The sequence below is a fragment of the Lynx canadensis genome, chromosome D1 (assembly GCF_007474595.2).
Source record: "Lynx canadensis isolate LIC74 chromosome D1, mLynCan4.pri.v2, whole genome shotgun sequence".
Lineage (NCBI taxonomy): Eukaryota > Metazoa > Chordata > Mammalia > Carnivora > Felidae > Lynx > Lynx canadensis.
Genome location: NC_044312.2, coordinates 9,586,492 through 9,611,175, shown reverse-complemented (window position 1 = coordinate 9,611,175; position 24,684 = coordinate 9,586,492). Strand labels below are relative to the sequence as shown.

At 39.1% G+C, this 24,684-nt stretch overlaps 1 protein-coding gene across 1 annotated transcript in view; it reads right to left on the bottom strand.

Annotated features, from left to right (window-relative positions):
* The window catches only part of SIK2 (salt inducible kinase 2), a 124,037-nt gene extending 111,548 nt beyond the window's left edge, over window positions 1-12,489 (bottom strand). Inside the window, exon 1 of the mRNA XM_030333656.1 lies at window positions 12,267-12,489. Within this exon, the coding sequence (XP_030189516.1) occupies window positions 12,267-12,401 (135 nt within the window). The 5' untranslated portion in view covers window positions 12,402-12,489. The remainder of the gene's footprint in view (window positions 1-12,266) is intronic.
* Between the last annotated feature and the right edge of the window lie 12,195 nt (window positions 12,490-24,684).

Genomic DNA, 24,684 nt, shown 5'->3' with positions numbered 1-24,684 from the left:
TCTCAACAAATTAAAAAAGAATGAAATCATATTATGCATCTTTTCTGACCAGAGGGGTATTAAACTAGAAATCACACACACACACACACACACACACACACCTGAAAAGAACACAAATATATGGAAGCTGAACATGTTACTAAACTGTAAATGGGTCCAACAATTCATCAAACAGGAAATGAAAAAATGCATGGAAACAAATGAAAATGAAAACACGATGGTCCAAAATCTTTCAGATGCAACAAAAGCTATTCTAAGAGGAAGGATTACAGCAATACAGGTCTACCTCAAGAAGCAAGAAAAATCTCAAATAAAAACCTATACTTACACCTAGAGAAGACAGAAAAAGAACAAAACCCAAAGCCAGCAGAAATGAAAAAAATAATATAGAGCAGAAATAAATGAAATAGAGACTACAAAAACTCTATTACATCAAAGTGAAACCAGGAGCCACTTCTTTGAAAAGATCAACAAAACTGACAAACTTTTAGCCAGACTTAAAAAAAAAAAAAAAAAAGGGCTCAAATAAGTAAAATCAGAATTGAAGGAGGAGAAATAACCATCAGAGAAATACAAAGAATTCTAAGAGATTATAAAAAGTTTTAGGCCAACAAATTAGACAACCTAGAAGAAATGGATAAATTCCTACAAACATATAACCTTTTAAAACTGAATCAAGAAGAAACAGAATATTCAACAGACTGATAACTGGCAATGAAATTCAATCAGTAAATCAACAACAAAAACAACAAAACTCCCCCCCCCCCCAAAAAAAAAAGTCCAGGACCAGATGGGTTCACAGGTGAATTCTACCAAACATGTAAACAAGAGTTCATAATACCTATTCCTCTCAAACTATTCCAAAAATAGAGAATAGGAAGGAAAACTTCCAAATTCATTGTAAAAGGCCACATTACCCTGATACCAATACCAGATAAAACACACTACAAAAAACAAACAAACCAACATACAAAAACTACAGACCACTATCTCTGATGAACACAGATGCAAAAATATTCACAATATAAGCAAATCAAATTGAACAATACATTAAAAAAAAAAATCATTCACCAGGGTACTTGGGTGGCTCAGGTGAGCATCTGACTAGGCTGAGCATCTAACTTCAGTTCAGGTCATGATATCACGGTTTGTGAGTTTGAGCCCTATATGGGGTTCACTGCTGTCAGGGCAGAGCCTGCTTCGGATCATCTGTCCCCCCCCTCCCCTGCTTGCATTGTCTCTCTCAAAAATAAATAAATATTTTTAAAAAATCATTCAGCATGATTAAGTGGGATATATTCTAAGGATGCAAAGGTGGTTCAATATTTGCAAATCAATCAAGGTGATACATCACATTAACAAGAGAAAAGATAAAAACCATATGATCATCTCAAAAGATGCAAAAAATGCATTTAGCCAAGTACAACTTTCATTCATGACAAAAACTCTCAACAAAATAGGTTCAGAGGGAACTACTTCAATATAACAAAGTCCATACACGACAAATCCACAGCTAACATCATACTCAGTAGTGAAAAACTAGGAGCTTTTCCTCCAAGATCAGGAACAGGACAAGCATGTCCACTCTTAACCACTTTTAGTCAACATACTACTGGATATCCTACTCACTATAATCAGACAAGAAATAAAAGGCATCCAAATTCGTAAGGAAGGAGTAAAACTTTATTTGCAGATGACATACTTGAAATAGAAAACTCTAAAGACATCACCAAAAAACTACTACAACTGATACATGGATTCAGGAAAGTCACAGGATATATAATTAATATACAGAAATCTACTGAATTTCTATGGCTAATAATGAAATAGCAGAAAGAGAAATTAGGAAAACAATCCCATTTACAATTGTACCAAAAAGAATAAGATACACAGGAATGAACTTAACCATGGAGGTGAAAGACCTGTACTCCAAAAAGTATAAAACAGTGATGAAAGAAAAACTGAACACAACAAACAAATGGAAAGATACTCCACACTTGTAGATGGAAGAATCAACATTAAGCTGTCTATATTATCCAAAGCAATCTATAAATTTAATGCAATCCCTATCAAAATACCAGTAATATTTTTCACAGACCTAGAACAAAAAAACACTAGAATTTGTATGGAACCATAGAAGACCCCAAGTAGCCAAAGCAATCTTAAGAGAGAAAACAAAGCTGGAGGTATCACAATCCCAGACTTGAAGATATATCACGAAGCTATAGTAATCAAAATAGTATGGTACTGGCACAAAAACAGACACATTCACAAACAGAACAGAACAAAAGCCTAGAAATACACCCAACAACTCTACAACAAAGGAGGCAAGAATATACAACGGTGAAAGGATAATCTTCAACAAATGGTGCTGGGAAAACTGGACAGCTACATGCAAAAAAATGAAACTAGATCACTTTCTAACATCATACACAAAAATAAAACTCAAAATGGATTAAGTCCTAAATGTGAGACCTGCAACCATAAATATCTTAGAAGAGAACACAGGGAGTAATTTCTCTGACATCAGCCATAGAAACATTTTTCTAGATAGGTCTCCTTTGGCATGGGAAACAAAAGCAAAAATAAACTATTAGGACTATACCAAATAAAATGCTTTTGTACAGCAAAGGAAACCATCAACAAAACAAAAAGGCCACCTACTGAATGGGAGAAGATATTTGCAAATGAAGTATCTGATAAGGGGTTAATATCCAAACTATATAAAAACCCCATACAACTCAACACCAAAAAAACAAACCAATTAAAAAGTGGGCAGAGGACCTGAATAGACATTGTTCCAAATACAACATCCAGATGGCCAACAGACAGATGAAAAGATGCTCAACATCAGTCATCATCAGGGAAATGCAAATCAAAATCAAAATGAGTTATTACCTTACACCAGTCAGAAGAGCTAAAATCAAAAAGACAAGAAATAACAAGTGTCGGTGAGGATCTGGAGAAGAAAGGAAACTTCGTGCACTGTTGGTGGGAATATAAACTGGCAAGGCCACTGTGGAAAATAGTATGGAGGTTAGTCAAAAATTAAAAATAGAAACACCATATGATCCAGTAATTCCACTAATGGGCATTTACCCAAAGAAAACAAAAACACTAATTGGAATAGATACATGCAACCCTATGTTTAATGCAGCATCATTTACAATAGCTGAGATATGGAAGCAATGTGTCCATCAAAAGATGGATAAAGAAGATGTAGTATGTGTGTGTATATGTAAAATGGATTATGCAGCCATAAAAAAGGATGAAATTGGGGCACTTGGGTGGCTCAGTGGGTTAAGCATCCAAGTCTTGATTTTGGCTCAGGTCCTGATTTCATGGTTTGTGGGATCGAGCCCATGTCCAGCTCTGCGCTGACAGGGCAGAGCTTGCTGGGGATTCTCTCCTTCCTCGTATCTTCCATCATATCTCCAAATACGATACGACTCCACTCATAAGTGGAATCCAAAAAAACCAAAAACAAATGAACAAAAAGCAAAATCAGACCTACAGAAAACAAACTGATAGGTGCCAGAGGGGAAGAGGGTGGGGCATTGGGCAAAATGGGTGAAAGAAAGAGGGAGAAACAGGCTTCCAGCTACGGAATGAATAAAACATGGAAATAAAAGTCACAGTATAAGGAATACAGTTAATGATACCGTATTGATGATGTAATGGGGCAGATGGTAGCTATACAAGATAAATGTAGCATAATGTGTAAACGTGTCAAATCACTAAGTTGTACACTTGAAAGTAATGAAGTATTGTGTATCAACTACACTCAAAAAAAATTAAAATCAAAAGATAAAAGTACACTTATTGTGATGAACGCTGAGTAATGTATGAATTGTTGAATCATTATTAAATGCTACACCTGAAAGTAATAACACCATGTTAATTACACTTAAGAAAAAAATCACACACAGTATTTAGCTTAAGGATTCTACTTCTGAGAAATTATTTGAAGGAAATAATCTAAAACGATGATAAAGATTTATTTGTAAATATATTCAATGAATATTATTTGTAATATAGAAACAGAAACAGTAAGTGGGAAATAATTATTCAAGTTATAGTAAGCTTATATTATGACTGTTACACAACTATTATAATAGTTCTTAAAAATATAGAGAAGTGCTTAGACTAAAATTTTAAATTAAAAAGATTAGTATTTAGGGGTGCCTGGGAGGCTCAGTTGGTTAAGCGTCCAACTTCCACTCAGATCATGATCTCATGGTTTGTGGGCTTGAGCCCCATGTCAGGTTCTGTACTGACAGCTCAGAGCCGGGAGCCTGCTTCAGATTCTGTGTCTCCCTCTCTCTCTCTGTCCCTCCCCAACTCATGCTCTGTCTCTGTCTTTCAAAAATGAACAAAAATGTTTAAAAAAAAAAAACTGGTATATAAGTGAATTCTCAACAGGAGGTATGTATAAAAAAAGACCAGGGAAAATTAGATACAAATATGACAAAAATGTTATCAGTGTGTGAAAAACATTGGGGATTATTTTATTTTTCTGCTTTATACTTTTTGGAAAATTTTTCTTCAATGAGCATGAATTACTTTTCTAATAGGAAAAACAGGAAAAAATGAAATGATTTTGTTTATCACATATGCTAACTTCCCCATCTGTGAACTATCAGTCATTTTATTTTCTAAATTCTGTATAAAATGGGTATTTTTATAAAATTTAAACATTAATTAAAAGATTATATATAGAAAAATGTTTCCAAAGTAAAAGCAATGTGTATACAAGGAATAATGTGTAAAATACAAATTTGTACAGAAGATAAGCAATTAAATGCAAGAGCAGAAAGGAAACAGTGTTAAGCTGATGGATGAAAGATATTTTTTCACTTTTCAAAATGCAATTTAATAGGAATGTTATCCTGTCTTTCTGATAATTTAACAAAAATTATTTTTCACTTCTCATTAAAGAAATATTCATCTTATGCACTTAAAGAAGCCACACATACAAAAGTAACTTTAGGGGAATTTACAAGGAAGTTACACAATAAGAGCTATTCTTCTAGTAACAAATCAGAAGGGATTAACCTATGTTTACTGTCTCAGGTAACATTTGCCTCAGCACTATTTACCACTAATATACCAATTGTATACAGTTCTTCTGAAGTACCAAAGAGCATTATTCTTACCATATAAATCTTTGAAATTAAACATTAAATGCACTTTACAAGCTTATATATCAAATCATGGGTGGAATCAGAACATTTGGCTGACAAGTCAATATGACTAAGTGGTCCTACAGTGAAAGGGTTTCTGAAAGCAGTAAAAGTCAGTAGTAAAACTAACATGGAGTTCTCTACCTTTTAAGTTTAAATAAATTAGACTTTTTTCCAACTTAAAATTTGACTTTTAAGGTATAAGAATTTATATAATGAAATAAATTCTCATGAAGATTTAATTTGACTTTTCTAATGGTGGGTAAGGAAAACAGATTGGAGAAAAGGTAAATGTCACTACATTTTTAGATCCATAGAAATTGAACCGATTATCATGACTATAAAAGAAATGATTAAAAATATTCTATCTTAAAAATTATTTAAACAAATCAAAAAAATGACAACTCAATTTTAAAAAATGGGCCAAAGGATAAAAATGCAATTTACAAAAGAAATAACATATCTTATAAAAACCATGTAATTGGGGTGCCTGGGTGGCTCAGTCAGTTATTGTCTGACTTCGGCTCAGGTCATTATCTTAAGGCTCGTTAAGTTCGACCCCCTGTCAGGCTCTGTGCTGACAGCTTTTTCAAGCCTGGAGCCTGCTTTGGATTCTATGTTTCCCTCTCTCTCTGGTCCTCCCTGCCTGCCCGCCTGCTCACTTTCTCTCTCTCTCTCAAAAATAAATAAAACATAAAAAATAAAATAAAACCATATAATCAAAGTAAATAAAAAATATTAAATCAGATATGTGAATTCAAATAAAAAATATTATTTTCCCCTATCAACTGAGAAAAATGTTAAAAATCAATATTCCTGGCAAATGATTTCTTCCTGGTGAAACTTAACAGGTGCTACTTTTCTAGAGGGTAATTTGGCATCTCATGCCCTAACATAGATGTAAGGACATCCTCCTTGACCTAGGAAAGTACATTACCATGGGATTACTCTGAGGGAAAAATCAGATAAGCACACAGAGATAGATATAGATACAGATATATAAATATACAGGAATGCTTTCTGAAACATTATCTTAGAAAGTGAAACAGCAAGAGAGGGAAATAATCTAAATGTTCAATAATAGGAAATTGATCAAATAAAATACAGTCATATGTAAGGATACTAATTAGCCACAGTTTAGACTTTTTTTTTTTTTTTAACTTGGGGAAATGGTAAGTCATTAAGTAAAAAAAAAAAAAATATGTATAGACAATATCAATTTCATTACTAACATATAAAATGTATGTGAACAACTAAGAGGATATGAACCAAATATTAATAGCGGTGATGTCCTGGTCTGGATGGTGGCATTAAAGATGTTTATTTTCTTCTCTTTTCAACAATGTCTACAATGAGCATGTGTTCCTTATGTTATTGGGGAACACACATAAATACTATGCCTATCTTAGAGAAGAACTTAAATTTTAGCATCATTTTTCAGTCTAATTCATCCAAGATTTATCACTTTAACTGTTAAAGTGTTTTGAAATGTTTTTTAAAATTATCTTCTGATGAAATCCCCAAAAGTAATTGTCTTTCATTCTTTTGAAAATCTCAAACTAGATATATACTGGCTATTTCTCTCTGAAGGGTGAGAAAGCATTCTCCACAAACCTTCTGTATAAAGGCATATAAATACATTAAAAAAAAAAAACCTTTTTTCAAAAATATGGATGTAGAAGGTGAAAGAAGGGCTAGGTACACTAAATAGCAAAGAATGATCTTAGTGAATTTCTGGACTCTACTTGGCTCCAAGGAAACTGCCTCTGCCATCAGCAGTGGCCCGTAAGTCATATGTCATCATATGAATCCAGGAAGAGAGGCCAGTTTCAGTTATTTCCAAATAAATGTTTTCTTAATTGCCTGATATTGAGATAGAATTTCCCAGTAGAATTAGAATCAGAACACATTAAACTCTGTTAAAGTTAAAAATTTCTACAGAATATAAAAATTTACACAATTTCTATTTTGGATGTTTGTCCCCAACTACTCCCTCAAAAGAACAGATCATTTTGAGCAATATTTAGCAGAATAATTTGCCAACTATTACTTGCCTGGGGTGCCAAGAAACTAGAGAACAGTTTCTAATAAAGCATATATATTCCATGACAAATGTAATTTTCGTTTCAACACACTATAAAGACCATACATAGGCCCAGATATAAATACTAGTGAAAATACTATTTGGTAAAAACAAGTCCTTCTGTTGTACATAGTACTGCTGCTAAATATGGAATATTTCACCGCACAAGATTATTACTAAGACTATTGAGAGGAGTCTTAAAACTTTAAAGCAAAATATAAAATTCAAATGTATTAAAAAAAAGTTAAGTTCTCTTCTTCAAGAAACATTGTGATCAGAGTATAATATCTTCTCGTTTCTACCCTTGCTCTAAAAATGCAATTTTGATAATTTAACTATTTGGAAAGCTATAAAAATATATTTTAAGGTAGTACAGAATTATGCCTAAACTTAAAAGCCCCAAAATGCACAGACAGCTTTTCAGTGAAAACAAACAAACAAACAAACAAACAAACAAACCAGTTTTCAGGCTGTCCTTGCTATCAGTTTTGCATTCCAGGTTCTCTTAAGGGTAAGTAAGTAGCCCAACACTGAATTTCAGAACCTCTGTGAAACAGCTTCAAGATTCCACAAACCACACACTTACATGCTCTTTAGCTAAGCAATACAAGAGGAATGGTATTGAGGGAAATTTAATTATCTGTCACAGAAAAAATCTGAAAATAACTAATGGTTATTTTGGGGTGGTGATATCATGGGTAATTCTTTTCATTATCTATACTTTAAAAATTTTCAATTATAAACATGATTGATTTGATAATACATATTACTTTTTAATGTGAAAATAGTATCTTCTCACTTGGTAATTTCCCTTCTAGGAATTTACCTCCAAATTTCACTACCCACTCCTGCTCCCTCCCCCAGGAAAAAATGCACAGTTACATATACAAAGATTATTCACTGCAAATTATTTACTCTAAGTGAAAACTGGAAATTACGTAATGTTTAATAAGAAAATTGTTAAATAAGACGATTCATCCACTAGGTGAAACACTATGCAGCTATTAAAAATATTTTATGAAGTTAGATATATTAAGCAAAATATGCTATAATGATAAATGGAAAAAAGGATACAATTTATATAAGTGTATATAGTATATGATCTCATCTATGGAAAAAAATTTTAAAGGCTAGAGGGAAATATGTCATAAGAATGATTTACTCCCACTGGTGGAGGAATTACACATGTACTCTTTGTACACTATATGCTTCTATTTTTTATAGTAAGACTCTATTTCTTTAATACAAAACAAAAAAAAAGTTTAAGGGCACAAACGACTTTTCTGGAATTTTATTTAACAGACAAAACCAACAACAAAAAAAACTAGCCATACAATTAGAAGGAAACAATTCCTTGCTAGCACAGTATTCATAAAATAAAACACTACTCAAGGACACACACAGCATAGCAAACTAGCAACCACTATTGCCTAAAATAGTTTAACAGTCTAAATGCTATTATTCTTTTCCCATTATGCTAATTTTACAAAATTAGCTACTCTAATTCATAAACCACAAACCAACACTACAAAGCTTTTCTGAAGTATTATATTAGGAAGCTGGATTCTACCACCACCTGCCTTGCCTTTTGTGTGCAAAATTTACATAGAGATCTAACATAAGAATACTGCTTCAGATGAGAATGTAATTACATTTCTTAAACAATGTTAAGCTATTTGATAGATTAGACCAAAATGACGATCTCTTTTTGTGTACTGATTTTTCTTTTCCTAAAAGGCAAACAGTCTTGGATCTCCCAAGCTGTGTAGAAAATACATCATTCTTCCGTGATTCAGAACGAGTGACAGAGAAGTGCCAAGTGAAAATAACTGGGTCCCTGGAGTGCCTGGGTGGCTCAGTTGGTTAAGCAGACAACTCATTTCAGCTCAGGTCTCGGTCTCAGGGTTCCTGGAATCGAGCCCTGCCTTGGGCTCTGCATTCACAGAGCTGAGCCTGCTTGAGATTCGCTCTCCCTCTCTCCTTGCCCCTCTCTCTCTCTCTCAAAAAAATAAACATTAAAAAAAATAACGGGGTCCAATTTTTCATCACACAGACATTTAAATTAAGTCCTAAAATTTGCCATGGGTTCAAACTTGGAAAACAAGACCTCTAAGTTTTAAAACACAAACTTACATTGATTTTAAGACATACTATATCGAAGAAATTTCTATAAGCGTAAGTACGATCATGGTATTTATCTGATATTGTTCTTTACACCACTTTAATTTCTCTCACTGTAATTACTGTAATACGTTCAGCAATGAGAACCTAAAATAATAAATAAAACGTTAAGGGTGCCACTAGCCATCTTATTTACAGTATTTGAGGTAGCTGTATTGATTGAAGACACAAATACTTATCCAGCGAATGAAGATAACAAACACTGCTTTAAAAATCCTTATTAATAGTATACTTTAAGAAACAACTGTATCAGTGCTGTTGCTAAACAATTCTTAATGCAAATTACAGAGAAAGTTCACAGAACAACTCTCCAAAACTTCAGATCTACAAGAACTTTTTCTCTTCACTACCTTCCTATTTCCCTCATTCCTCTCAACTTTAAAATCGCCACTCACAACAAATTACCAGGAACATGCACTCATCTTAAATTCACATTATTTCTTATTATATGTTAAGGGCACCTTTTCTAAAAACCTTTTTTTAAGTTCATTTTATTTTATTTTATTTTATTTTTTTTTGAGAAAGAGACTGACAGAGCATGAGCGGGGGAGGGACAGAGAGCGAGAGGGAGGGCAAGAGCCAGGATCCCGAGCAGGCTCCCCACTGTTCGGGCAGAGCCCCACTAGGGGCTGGAGCCCACCAACCATGAGGTCAGAATGTGAGCGGAAAGCGAGTCCAAGGCTTAACCGACTGAGCCACCCAGGTGCCCCAAGGCCACCTTCTTTTGAAAAGCAAAGGCAGATAGGTGGGTTCTGTGGACTAGAAATTGAGCTTTTAAATTAAATCATTTTACACATGTATACGAGGATCTGAGCGAGCTTTCAGGATCCAACCTGTGCCTTCAATTACAAACGCATCGATCTCAGTATCCGATAGCCAAACCACCGTACTGCTCCACAGTGCCCCCTAGCTCCACCAGATATATCAGTTTAAAAGGCACTCGGTTTAAACTGTCAACCTCAAGCGAAAGTGTCACTCACACCAGCTCCACATAAACAGTTCTTAAATCGATACCGTATTATCTACATTTGACCTAATAAGTAACAGCTGAATTAATTACACCTTGCAACCAACACTGTTAAAAGCTGATGAGAAAAAAAAATTATGAACTAATGGGTTTGGAATTCAACCACATAAAAAATGTTCAGAAGTTCTGTAGACGTTTTCTTTAACGCACAATTGGTTCGATTTGTAGAGTCCGTAAGCAAGGGCTCACATACAGTATACAATTAAAAATGCCTTCTTTTAATGTAATTTATGGGGAAAGAGCAAGGGATTAGGCCATGGTTCTTTAGAGGGATGGCATCAATGTCTTCATTTTTAGCAATGCTGGGATCAGGATTAAGTAATCTCATTACAGTCCCATTATTTATCATTACAAACTTAGCATAATTGGTAACAATGGTAAATTTGTGACCTTGGTCCTGATACCAAAAAAATAAGTCAGATTCGGAATCCCTCCGGACTAGGAAGGGGGGGGGGGAGGACAAAAACTGAAGATGACATAACGCCAGATGCCCCTACTTTTTGGAAATGGACTCCTTCACATTAAGCAAAACTTCCAAGAACAACAGCAACAAAAATGACTCAAGTTTTCAAATGTCCTTCACCTTACATAGCCATTCTGGGAAAAAAAAAAAAAAAAAGTCCTAGGTTATTGCATATTCAAGCTGTAGTGCATCTGCACTAATAAGGGGAAAAACTGAATAGGATGAAAACCGGGTAGAAAAAAAAAATACTGAAAAAAGGACGAAACTCCAGACCAACTACAATAAGGCAGGGTAGAGTACGTCAAAAACACAAGGTTTTATTCTAAAGAATGGTTTTGTTTCAACTGTTTTTCTGAAGTATTTAATTTGCACGTCTTAAAATAGAGACCCTGAGGAGAGCAGCTTGAGGCAGTGAAAGGAAGGGGGGCGGGTTAGGTAAGAACAGAGACTCGTGAGAAGATATGTGCGGTGCATTAGAATGTGCAGCGGAGGGGGGGGGGGGATGCAGGATTCAGCGTCGGGAAGCAGTTGAGGGCTTTAGGAGTAGAGAGGCGGCCTCAGATGTGGCTTAAGGAACGCGTCTTCGCAGCCAGAACGCACACCTGGTAAAGGGACAACCCAGGCGAAGAAAGACCGAGCCACCGACTGTGCAAAGGCAAGGGATGACCATTTTAACACCAGTTCTATTGTCTGGAGTATTAGATGGAAATGCCTCAGGCACGAGATCAAGCGAGGCTGACACCAGATCCGAGACGCTGTCAGGCAAAAGCAGGGAGACAAGATGGACAATGGCCGGCCGGGCATTCCCGGCCACCGGGGGGCCCCCCGTCCTCGCCGGGCCGAGGAGGGGCGCCCCGGTCATGGGGGCCGCGCGATGCCCCGTCGCGGGAGTCCGGGCGCAGGCGGCCCCGTCCCTCGCCGCGCAGCCCGGGAGCACCCAGACTTCCCCTCCCACCCCACCCCCCAGCTGAAAGCAGGGAAGACGCGGAACTTGGGCTCTGGAGCGGAGGCCACGGACCAGGTCACGGCCCGGGTGGGAGGCTCTGGGCGAAATTCTGTGTGGCCACCGAGGGTGGCGTAGAAAAGGCAAAGCCCCGGCTGGTCGGGTTACTGATTGGACGACACTCGACTCCGGGGGAGCGGGCCCCGAGCCCTTCGGCGCTCACCGACCCCCTGAACCTCCCAGGTCCTCACTGTCCCAGGCCCCTCGCCTCAGCTGGAGACCCAGCCCCCCCCCACCCCAACCCCCCGCTGCAGCCGCCCCTCCCGGCCAACAGCTCCTCTCCCGGACCCTCGCCTCGGACGCTCCCGCCGAGCCCCGGGCCGCACCTCCGTCTTGGTGATCCGGTGCCGCCCCAGCTTCACCACAGCGAAGTTACCCTTGCCCAGCGTCCCCTCGATGTCGTAGAACCCCACCCGGACCGGCCCGCGCTGCAAGTGCTTCGGGCCATCCGCCATGACCATGCTGGGCCCCGCTGCTAGACACGGCGGACTGGAGCGCGGGCTGGCGGGCCGGCGGCGCGGCTGGGCTCCGGCGACGCCGCTCCGCTCGCTCCCTCGCTCACTCCCTCCCGCTCCGCAGGGCCCAGCCAGGCGCGCGCCGCCGCTGACGTGCGCCGACGTCAGGGGGCCGGGGCTGGGAGGCGGGGGCGGGCCCGGGCCTCGATTGGTCACCATGGCGACCGGAGCACCGCCGACGTCGGCGGCGGCGAGGGAGGGAAGACGGGCGGGGCCTGGACGGCGCGTTCTTTCCGGACTCCGGTGCCCGGGGTTCTCGACTGCCTCGCGGCTGCCAGGGGCGGGGTCGCCGCCTGGCCCGCCCAGTTCCTCGGCCACCCAGACGAAGGGCAAGAGCGAGCCCTGGTGGGCGGAACGGAGGGGTGCAGAGACCTGGCCCGGGTCTGCGGTCTCCTTCCCCTGCCTCGGCGTTCTCCGCCTACCTGGGGAGCTTCCCGCCAAAACCGCTCACCTGTGACTGCGTTTGGCACCGGGCAAGAACTGTGGCTGAGCAACGCGTTGCTCACAGGCTCCTTTCTTTGTATCCTTTTCTCGTCTGCTTTTGTAGAAATCCCTCCACCTTTTGATGTCTCTGAGGAATCATTCTGATAGCAGCAGGGTCGCTTATAGACACACAGAATGTCGGCGTTTGAAAAGACACTAGAGATCACTTAATCCAGGGATTTGGAGCCTCAAATGGGCTTCAGAGTCTCAGCCCGCCTAAAATGTATGCGAATGTTTGCTTTCTGGAGATGGTCTGTGGGGAGATGGGACCGTAGCTTTTGTCGGATTCGCAAACGTGTCGGTGACCCTGAAAAGGTTAAGAAATACCTGTCTAATCCAATTTCTTTTCAGATGATGAGTCAAGCCCCAAAGAATGAAGGGAATTGCCAGGGTCATGCAGATCACGGTAGAATTAGGATTGCAAATCACCACACACCAGTCTTCCGTGTGGCGGCCCAAGGAAACAGGAACAGTGTTCTTGTAATATTTTGAAATATATTACATGGCGCCAGATCTTGCTTTCTAAATGCCAGTCTCTACCAAAAGGAACCAGACTCTGAAGAAATGGCTGATTCGAGGTCAGAAAGATGGAAAGTATAAAATGTCCTTGAAGGTCTTGTGCCAGGAAGCAACATTTTCGAGGAGTGGTGAGCACACATCGAAAGGAAACGAGCCGGTTTGACGCTAACTCCACCTACCAAGACTGGGACAATTAGAGCACCATGAATGAATAATGATAAAAATGAAATTCATTGTGTCATAATTCAAAAAAGAATACACAAGTGCATATTTAATCTTAAACTGTGAAATAAATATAAAGGTGGGGGGAGAAATAACTTTTTGACAGTTAATGCACTGGAAGAAATGGTAGGAAATCACCATTTTGCAACCATTATAATAATAATTGATTCAGATATGGAATTCTCAATAGATTTAAAAATTACAAAATAGATGTTAAAATCCCTGAGACAGGATATTTACACACTCTCAAAGTATCGTCAGGTTTCTTATTCATTACAAAGTGACAAAATGGCACCTTTACAGTGGAGAAATCTGATAGACAACACCCTAACAAATAATCAAAGTTAACGTCACCACTTATGGGATAAAAATGACATGATGTGCCTTCTGATGTGAGATACTGACAAGGATACAGTGTCTCTTATACAGTATCTCACTCAAAAATCCATGTTCTGAATCTAATCACAATGAAACAATTAGAAAAATGCAAATTAAGAAATAGTCTACTCATCCATTGGCCTATACTCAAAAAAAAAAAAAAAAAAGTCAGTGTCATGAATGATAAAGGCTGAAAACCCATTATAGATTTAAGTAAAGAGACCTGTCACTAAAGCCAACATGTAATTTTGAATTGTAAGAAACGTGCTATAAAGGAATATTTTCAGGACAATTGTTCAAATTTGAATATGGATTGTATAATAGATAATAGTTTTGTTTAAATGTTAATTAAGCCTTTTGAATTTTGTAATTGTGGTTATGAAATAGAGTGCCCTTATTAAGAGACACACACTGGAGTATTTTTGATATTGTAACTTACTCTCAAATGGTTTAGCAAAGATGGATCATGTGGCAAAATGTTCAACTGATAAATCTAGATAAGGGGTATATGGTAGATATTGTATTGTTCTTGCAGCTTCTGTTTTAGTTTTTAAATGAAAATTTAATGTGTATATGTATACATTTTATATTATTAATATTCTTCATGTAGGATCAGTTGGTTCTTGGGCCTTCCACCCGCTGTTTTTCTGTCCTTCAATAAGGTATTGTGCATGCAATACCTTATTCCACTGTGAATTATGTTGTTTGCAAAAGTGACAAGGAAGGTTGTCAGACAGGTTTCTGGATTGAGAGTATGAGGGTTTTTTATCACTATACCAGGAGCCCACATCCATACCGTGGTTCAAAAAGAGTTCCTATATACATTTTGCCAGTTAGAGTAATGTGTTACAAATGCTCTGGGGTTGGGTTCCTTTGGGAACCTGATGCAAAGCTATTTACATAAGAACCCCAAAATGCAAATAGAGACCCATCTAAAGCTAACAACCTCTGCCTTTAAAGTACATCTTTTGAACAGAAATTAAAAGTCTTCTCCATCAGATTATTTTAATCAGATAACCAGGCCAACTACTTCCTTGCAGAGTCTGGAAATAGGACTCGATTTGGGGCTGGAAAGAGGAGGAGGAGATGGCAGGGAGTACCAACAGGTTTTTGGCAAATGAGAGATCAGTGCGAGGATGCTGAGTGTCTGGAGGTCAGAGGAAGAGAAGCCATGGATAGGAGAGAAGTAGGAGGAGCTGTGCCAAAAATAAACCTTGCCCCCTTGGAAATGCAGCAGGTGCACCACTGAAAATTACGGTAGGCTGTAAATAGAACCCTGGACAGACTATGTGGACTGAGAGTATTGCAATCTTGGAATCTGTGATTCAGCTCAGTTTCCTCAGTCCAAGAGATCTACTTTTCCCTCTGCAGTTCTTTCCCTAAGTGTCTCTTATGTGCTTTTGCGTCAAATGACAGCTATATACATTTTAGAAATTATTAATATTATCCAACTCTTGTTTTCCTCTCCTCTTTCTCTCTCCCCCTTTTCCCTCTCCTCTTTTTTCCTCCCCAAACACACACACCACCACCACCACCACCACCAATCAGGAAAAAGAAAGTAAAATAAAAGGGAAAAAAGGAGACAAGAGAGGTTTCATACAATTCCCATAGTTTTTCATCTCCAGTTTTATTACCAATGAGGGAGAGCACTCTGGATACCGATTTCCTACTTGCTTGACCTTTAAAATGCAATATACCCAGTTAATGCTGTGAATCCATTATATTTGCCATTGAGTTAGTAAAAAGATGTTAAGATAACATGCCAAAAGGCAAAAGCATGTATATATATATATATAAACAAATAAGAAAGATGATGAGAAGCTGAGATAAGAATGAATTCTAGAACATACTGAACTTAGAACAAAAATGTGGAGAGGAGTTGGCAAAGAGTTAACACAAGAGTGATTTGAAATGTGAGGGGAACCTTCATGGTTCACAGTGCTGTACGTATTTTGCTGAAACTGATAGTCTATGAACTTGAAAAACAAGATATGTGCCATGTTTCCTTGATCATGAACAACATCTGCATTTTTACTGTTTTATTGTTTTAGGACAGAATAAAAGTCAACATACCAGGCAGCTCAGGACTGAATTCAGATTTAGTTCAAAACTGAAACGTGGTGGAGACTTTATTGGAGGACTTTGCTTAGAAAAAAGAGATTACAAAGCTAAAATGAATGCTTTTCTTTTTATATTACACAAGGAAGAATGTACATGAGAAAGTCCCAATCACTTACCTGTGCCAATTAAAATAGCTTCTGATGCTTATAAAATACAGGTATTCCCCAAATATGCATCGATCTGTCAAGTTAATGAACATGTGGGTGCCACTATGTTTAAGAAACTATTATGAAAATAAAACAAGAGGATGGATGCTATTTAAACAAGGCTTTCTTTGGTTCTTTCAAAGGATGGGTAGCCATGTTCTGGCTTCAATTTTTCAAGTTTAGTTTTAGCTGTGATGGATCTTCTCTAAATGAAAAACATGTGATTCTCCCTAAACTTTGAAAATAATTTCAAAATTTTTCTATCTCCTCCCAGACAACAGGTTTTCTTAGGATCCTAAATTTGAAAGGGATCTCAGAGTATCATAGGGAGTCTATCTTCCCTTCTGATACAGAAATCTCTAGACACTTGACAGATGGTGCCAAGCAGTGGTTTCCTGCTTCATGCTTCATGCTTCATTACATGTCTCACATGTAATCTATGTGAAACAGTTCATTTCAGTAGAAAATATGCCCTCATATTAGCTTCAAAGCTGCTTCTGACTTATATCCAGTTTTAGTTCTTTTACCTGGTACAAGACATTACAAGCAGACACACACCTACCATCATGTTCTTTCTTCAGGGGTCCAAGCAAAACATTCCCAAATTCACTGTCTACTTAATTATGTTTCTAGCCCGCTACCCTTCCTTCTTGTGCTTCTCTGGACTCTGGTTTGTCACTGTCTCTTAAAATATTATTCTCCAAACTGAATACAGTAGCCGAGGTATAGTCTAAGCGGTGTAGAATATTGGCCTGCCTCTCCTTTGATCCAGACGCCGTACTCATACTAGTTCAGCCAAACATAGTGCAATTTTTCTTTTTAGCAACTACAGCCCAGAGTTAAGATTAAGGCCAACTGAAATTTCTTGGTCTTTAAAAAAATTTTTTAATGTTTATTTTTTAGAGAGAGAGAGACAGAGCATAAGTGGGGAGGGGCAGAGAAAGAGAGGGAGACACAGAATCTGAAGCAGGTTCCAGGCTCTGAGCTGTCAGCACAGAGCCTGACATGGGGCTCAAACTCATGAGCTGGGAGATCATAACCTGAGTCAAAGTCAGACGTTTAACCAACTGAGCCACAAGGATGCCCCTCTGGGTCTTTTAAAATAACAATTATTATTACCATTTTCTCGGACAAATGATTTTTCAAAAATATCAATACAAAATCTTATAGTTAAAATGTCATCTTGTTGGTTTTGCCCATTGTTCCAGCTAATTGAATCGTTTGGATTCTTCACTCTCATGTCTATCCTATTACCTAATCTTAGTTTTTGGAGCCATCTGCCAATTCCACCAGCATGCCTACTAGATCTTTATTGCAGTAATTATTCTTTGCAATGCTACTCCTACTACAAGTGTGTGGCTCACAGTAGTTTCATAACTGGTATGGTAAACCAGTAAACAGGGCACAGCCTGGACCAGAGTCTTAGAGGTGACCACTTGATATCTTCCAGTTTGACTTCTAACAGTTTACTGGTCAACATCCATTTTATTTGATTTCTCATACAACCATGAGTTCCAGGAAGTTTCCATGTCCATGTTGCTGGGATAAGATGCTAAAGAGGGTCGTCAACGTTCTAATATCATTGTTTCTTTTTTTTTTTTTTAATGTTTATTTATTTTTGAGACAGAGAGAGACAGAGCATGAACAGGGGAGGGGCAGAGAGAGAGGGAGACACAGAATCTGAAACAGGCTCCAGGCTCTGAGCGGTCAGCACAGAGCCCGACGCGGGGCTCGAACTCACGGACCGCGAGATCATGACCTGAGCTGAAGTCAGGCGCTTAGCCGACTGAGCCACCCAGGCACCCCTAATATCATTGTTTCTAAGTATAAGCTACTCAATTCTCAGTTACTTTCTATTTAGTTCATTATATGCTGTTAGTCGAGTATTTTACCAGTCTTTTCTAACCCCACTAGGGCATGAGCTTCTTTGAGGGAAAGGATAGTATCTCAGTCATTTTTGAAATTCCTAAACTCTTAAGCAGAACTCAACAAATGCAGTTTAGTTTGACATTTATTGCATTCATGTGGTAGGCACCATAGCAGAAACTACGGATGAAAACATGAGTAAGGCACTGTCCCTATCCTTGGGAATTTTATGCCTTGGAGTGGGAGCTCTAAAATCTGAGCACTTAAGTGTGAATCATGGCTCTGCTCCTTACTAGCTGGTGACCTTGGAAAAGTTGCTTAACCTTTCTCTGCCTCAGTTTGTTATCTCTTAAATAGTGCTAATAACGGCGCCTACTGTAGACACATAAAAAAAATACCGAAAATTTAACGTGGTGAGAGCCAAGAGATGAAGTTTGTACAGACAGCTCAAATGAGAGGCAATTAGCTCAATTTAATGGTTTGCAGGGAAGGCTTCCAAAAGATGAAACTTGAGCAGAGTTGTGAAGTCTTAGTAAGACTTTGCCAGGTGGGAAATGCTTGGGTGAGCACATGAAGAAGAAACATCATGAGCAATGGTCCTGAAGGTGTGAAGAGGCATGATGTGTTCAGATAACTGCCATCAATTGTGAACTTTGAACCTCAGTGATGAGAGTGTCCACAGATAAAGCGAAAAGATAGGAGACCAGGTCATGGAGGGCTCCCTCTTCTCCTTCCCTCCAGATTGCTATTCCTAAACCCTTCCAAAAAGAAATTCTGAAGTTGCAACTGGTAGGAAGCTGCTGGAGCAATGGATGCCAACTGTAGCTGTGATGAACTGTGAGGGATGAAGAAGAGAGAGATATTGAAGATTGCTACCAGGTTTTTGGAGAGCTTACCATGTGCTATTTACTCTGCTGGACACTGTACATACAAAGGTGGATGAAATATGAACCCAGTCCTCAAAGAGATATCATCTATTTCATTCAGATATTTAGTCCTTATTTCTCAAAAAAATATATAGATAGATATAGATATTGTGAAGGCTATTCAATAATTTGCAGATACCAATATATAATGTCTGTGTACTAGAACCGAATGAGTTGTGCTAGGAGTCATGTGTTCTCCAATGCCATTTACATGCTCTGGATATTTAATTCTGGAGCTCAGTCTAGAGAGCTAGGTGGAAAATTTGGAGATTGTACCATGAAATCAAGGATGTGGAGGGTATCATGCAATGGGAATATCAAGAGTCAAGGAGAAGACATGGCAGCTACTTATTGCATTCTGCTGGTCTAGGAACAGGTTACTCACAGCTCAGAAGGATCCGCCCACAGATTCAGGGGAGGCCTGGTTTTGAGTTTTTACCATTATGACTCATTACTGAAGTGAATAAACCTTACAAGTAAGTAAAGAGTCATTCTTTTCTCATCTTCAGTCTTGGGAAGTTTGTTATATTGTAAAAAGTGGAATCTTATTAGCTAATTTACTAGTAGATTAATTTTTTGTTGGTTTTTTTTTTTTTTTGGCTTTATAGGTATATTTGGGGAGCAAAGCCTATGTACATTTTAGTTTTTTAATATAATCGTCCATCCAATTTTGGTGACTATTAATTTTAGCCTACTTTTATCAGATCCCTTTAGATTATTTAAGTGTTTATTTAGATTTCTTGTATGTGTAACTACAACAATTATTTTTAAATTTTCACCTATTTTTAGTCTCCAAGACTGAGGAATAGATTTGTTTAGTTCACTAGTTTAAAGATAAAATGCATAGAACAAGCAAAAAAAGAAAAAAAATCCCACTACCCCCACCCCACCCCTGCCCTCCAAATAAAAGAGTGAAGGCAAAGACAAAATCTTATTTGTTTACTCACAAGAGTGGGAAAATAAAGAGAAGCATCCCCTCCTTGCCAAGGAGAGGCCATAAAAATGGAAATGGATAGCGATGGGAAAAATACTTTTAGAATCTAGGGATAAAAGAGCTTAAAGGAGAAGAAATTCAAGAAGGAGGTAATACTTTCAATCACTGAAAAGATGTCAAGCAAGATAAAGATGAAAAGAATTCATTAAGTTGAGTCATGAAGAAATAATTGATGATTTTTGCACAGAATTTCAGTACTGAGGGCGGAAGCCAAACTTGAGTGGGAAGTGGTGAAGAGGGAGTATAGACTGTTCTTTCAAGAAACTGGTCTGTGAAGGAATAAAGATGGACAGGGATGTAGAGTCAAGAGAAATTTTTTTTGTTTTTTATTACCTTTTTTTGTTTTTTAATTTTTTTGATGTTTATTTATTTTGAGAGACAGAGATAGACCATGAACAGGGGAGGGGCAGACACAGAATCTGAAGCAGGCTCCAGACTCTGAGCTGTCAGCACAGAGCCCGATGCGGGACTCGAATCCATGAACCTTGAGATCATGACCTGAGAGGAAGTTGGAAGCTTAACCCCCCAGGTGGCCCCTGTTTTTGATTTGTTTAACTGGTAGAAACTTAAGGATTTTTGGAAGAGGAGAGGGAGATTGAAATAAAAGTAATGAGAGATCATCTATAAAGGGCAAAGAAATCTAGAACACAAGGGACTTTTCAGTGAGAAGGTGAGATGCCTCCTTTACTATGATGTGGGTGGGGAAGGAAGCAACAGTGCTTTGTCTGCAGGTAAGTGGGTAGTTTGTAGTGCAGGAACTTTGTCCTTGGAATCAGTTTCATCTATGAAAGTAGGAAGCAGGTCATCCACAGTGAGAGAGTAGAGGATTGGAAACTTTTGATGAAGCATGGAGGTATGCAAAATCTGCTATGAAAATGAGGGGAGAAGTTGATTAGGACACATCGCAAACTTGCTGGGCTATAGGAAGCTCCAAGATGGTCCAAGTGAGGTGGGAGAACCATGAATTGGTAGAAATACCAATCCAAATGGTCATGGGACTTTTTCTTCTTTTTTAAAAGTTTATTTATTTTGATATAGAGAGCACACACACATGAGCAGAGGAGGAGCAAACACAGAGACTCCCAAGCAGGCTCCACGGTGTCAGCACAGAGCCCAAGATGGGGCTCAAACTCACAAACCATGAGATCATGACCTGAGCCAAAACCAAGAGTCAGTTGCTGAACCGACTGAGCCACCCAGGCACCCTGGGACTTTGTTGGACAATGTTTGGTAGCCTGGATGTCAATTGATACAGTGCTAGAATATGCTGGGTGTCAAAGGGTCAAGGGAGTAGAGAATTAGGCAAGAAAATTACTGAAAACAAGTACCATGCAGTCTGGATAGAGAAATGCATGAGGGTAAGAAGGGGAGGGGAGACTGGTGGGAAAATGGAAGGCTCAAGAGTTTGGAGCATAAAGGAAATGAGCGTGAGGGCATGCAAGACCTTGAGGAGTCATGTCTATGGTGGTATGTCTGACTTAGATAATGTTTTAGGTGATAAGATACAGAGAATATCCTCAAGAATGGGTGATTAAAGAGGGGTGGTCTGCCTCTTTCCCCACTGTATTCCCAGTTACTTAACACAATGCCTGGAACATAATAAGCCTCCAATATTTATTTGCTCAAAAAAAAAAAAAAGAATAAAAATGATTTCTTTCCTGCTTTCCAGTATGTTATACCAATTTTCCACTTCCCCACATATTTCACTAGTTAGTTACAATTAGGGTAAATGTTTTAAAAGAAAAGTACTGCCTGCTGTGGGATTGCGTAACATGAGGTCCTGATCTAGTATGGTGGTGTAGGGGTCAAGAAATTTCCCTAAGGAAGTGATATTTAAGGTAAGGTCTGAAACATAAGTAGGAGGAAGCCAGGGGATGAGAAGTGGAGAAAGTTTTACCAGTGAAAGCAGAAAGATTTAGAAGTATCTTGAGGTTGGAAGAAGCTAAAAATGTCACAACTATATAGTTACAATGGCAGCTAGAGGGATGGGCTGAATGTGTAGATTGAGATATTATATGAAGTCCTATATATCCTAAATCATGGAGTAGGTTTTGACCCATTAGACTCGAAATGTGCAAGTTGACTTACAACTACTATTGTTAGCTCTTAAGCATAAATACGAATTATAGGGGCACCTGGGTGGCTCAGTTGGTTAAGTGTCCGACTCTGGATTTCAACTCAGGTGATGATCTCCCAGTTCATGTGAATGAGTCCTGCAATGGGCTCTGCACTGACAGCACCGAGCCTGCTTGGGATTCCATCTCTCCCTCTCTATTCCCCTCCCCTGCTCTCTCTCTCTCTCTCTCTTTTGAAAATAAACAAAAATTCTAAAAATTATAGTATTACATGGATGTGTGATTCCATACAGTCAAATTTGAAAGCTGAAAGATCACATTCACCTAAAATGTCTCCTCCAGCAGCCTGCTACTTCCCTTGTGTAAAGCCAATAAGGAAGAAACCTTTGGATTAAACAAAACAGATGCAATAGCCTTCTCAAAACCACTATTAAAATTCACTTTGGTTACCTGGAGAGAAAGTCTCTAGGCCTTCCTCGCCACTATTCTCATTTTTTTCCATTAGTTTCATGATTGGGTTAATTAGGTATTTACATAGAGAAAAGAGAAGCATCAGTTAATGAAATGAGGAGAAGGCAAGGAATAGCAGAGGCCTCTGTCTGATGATGGGGATGAGAAGCTCACGTAGGTAAGTGTTGTAAAGGAGATTCTGAATCTTGCGCTGTCCTGGTGCAGCCAAGGTCCCAAAGGATATTTGTTTCACAATTTGTATAGCATAAACCTGGATAAAACTCAAAGTTAGCCAAAATAGAAATTACCATAGAATCGATGCTGACCCCAAGGTCAATCTTGGGGGAACTGTGTAGTACTTAAATGGGTTATCTCTTCATTTGATGGGCCCCCAAATGCGGGGCAACAATCAGGTGGAAGCCTGTGACACGGAAGGTCAAAGAATTCACCTGAGGCAGAACAAGAAGATAGAACTTTACTGAATACACTGCAAGGGAGCTGCAGGAAGGGCAACAGAGGAGAGGCTGTCTGCCATGAGGCAGTGGGAGGGGCTGCTTTTAAGGAGGGAAAGTGAGGAGGAATGGTGACATATGGAATTTTTCCTTCTCTGGTAACTGTGTCTAGTTTTAGGTAGCCCATTGGTCATTTAGAGCCTATGGCTATTTCTGGCTGGGCTGTCTGATTCAGCCAGGTGGGTAGCCTGTCTTCAGCGAGGTGGTCAATGTGGCCCTTTCTGCATTCCATTGCTCAAGCCTGTTTGTCTAAAAGCAGCCTCCATAAACTGTAGAGGAAAATCATCATGAAAGTAGGAAATAATGGGGGGATAAAACAGAAAAAATCCCCAGGCACAGAGAAGCCTGGTGTGTGTGTGTGCACATGTATGTGCACTCATGTATGTATCTGTGTGTACATCTGAAGCTTGGGGCAGGGCCCTTCTGTGGAATTAGCAACAGGGGCTCAGATTGCTGGTTTAAGTGGCATCAGAACCAGAAGCCAGAGTGTGGAAAACTGGTGGGGATTGACTGACCTTGAGCATTTACTGAACACTCCATAATAATCTCCTCTGTCCCCAAGGGCTGGCGAATTATAATCTAAGGGTACTTTCTCCTTTATGTTTTTAATGTTTATTTTTTGATAGAGAGAGAGAGAGAGAGCGCGCAGGGGAGGGGTAGATACAGGGAGACACAGAATCTGAAGCAGTCTCTAGGCTCTGAGCTGTCAGTACAGAGCCCAATGCAGGGCTCAAACTCACAAACTGTGAGATCATAACCTGAGCCAAAATCAAGAGTCAGACGCTAAACTAACTGAGCCACCCAGGCAGAGTAAGAGTACCTCCCCTTAAGGCTGCTTCTCCTTGAGGGTTGGAGGGTAGAGTGGGCCTAAAAATAGGACCGGGACCTCAAGAGTTGCTTGATGGCATGATACCCAGACAGAGAAATTAATGATGGTACTCTGGTGTTTGGAGCTCTCTCCCCTGGGGTTATCCCTTCCCCTCTCCTTGATCTCACTGGATGTTGACACAGACTGGGATTTGCCCTTTGGTCTTTTCCCACACCAAATGCTCAGACAGAGTAGCTGATACCATCAGAGAAATATATGCTCACAGGCCAAAGTAATGAGACATTAGGAGCATAACTACTTCAAAAGAAAACAACAGCCTGCATTACAGATGCCACCAGAAGCAAGTATGTTAAATCCAATGCCTGACAAATATAAAACAAACATAATAAATAATCAGTAAGAAAATCATTGAAATAAAGAGGAAATACCAGGTATGAAAAAAATAGAAATAACATAACCTTTCAGATAGTAGAATACACATGGCTGAACAACAAGTTAGTGAGCTGGAAGATCAGATTAAGGAGCTCTTCTAGAAGGAAGCAGGGAAGAACATATAAAACACAAGAGATAAAGAAGATTGAATTACAATGCAAACTTCAAACTTACAGGTAAGAAGAGTGTCAAAAGGTTGTAGCCAGTTACAGGGGTGCAAGAACATCTGATTCTGAGCGTACAAAGCAGACCAAGTTTGGCAATTCTCCGCAGACA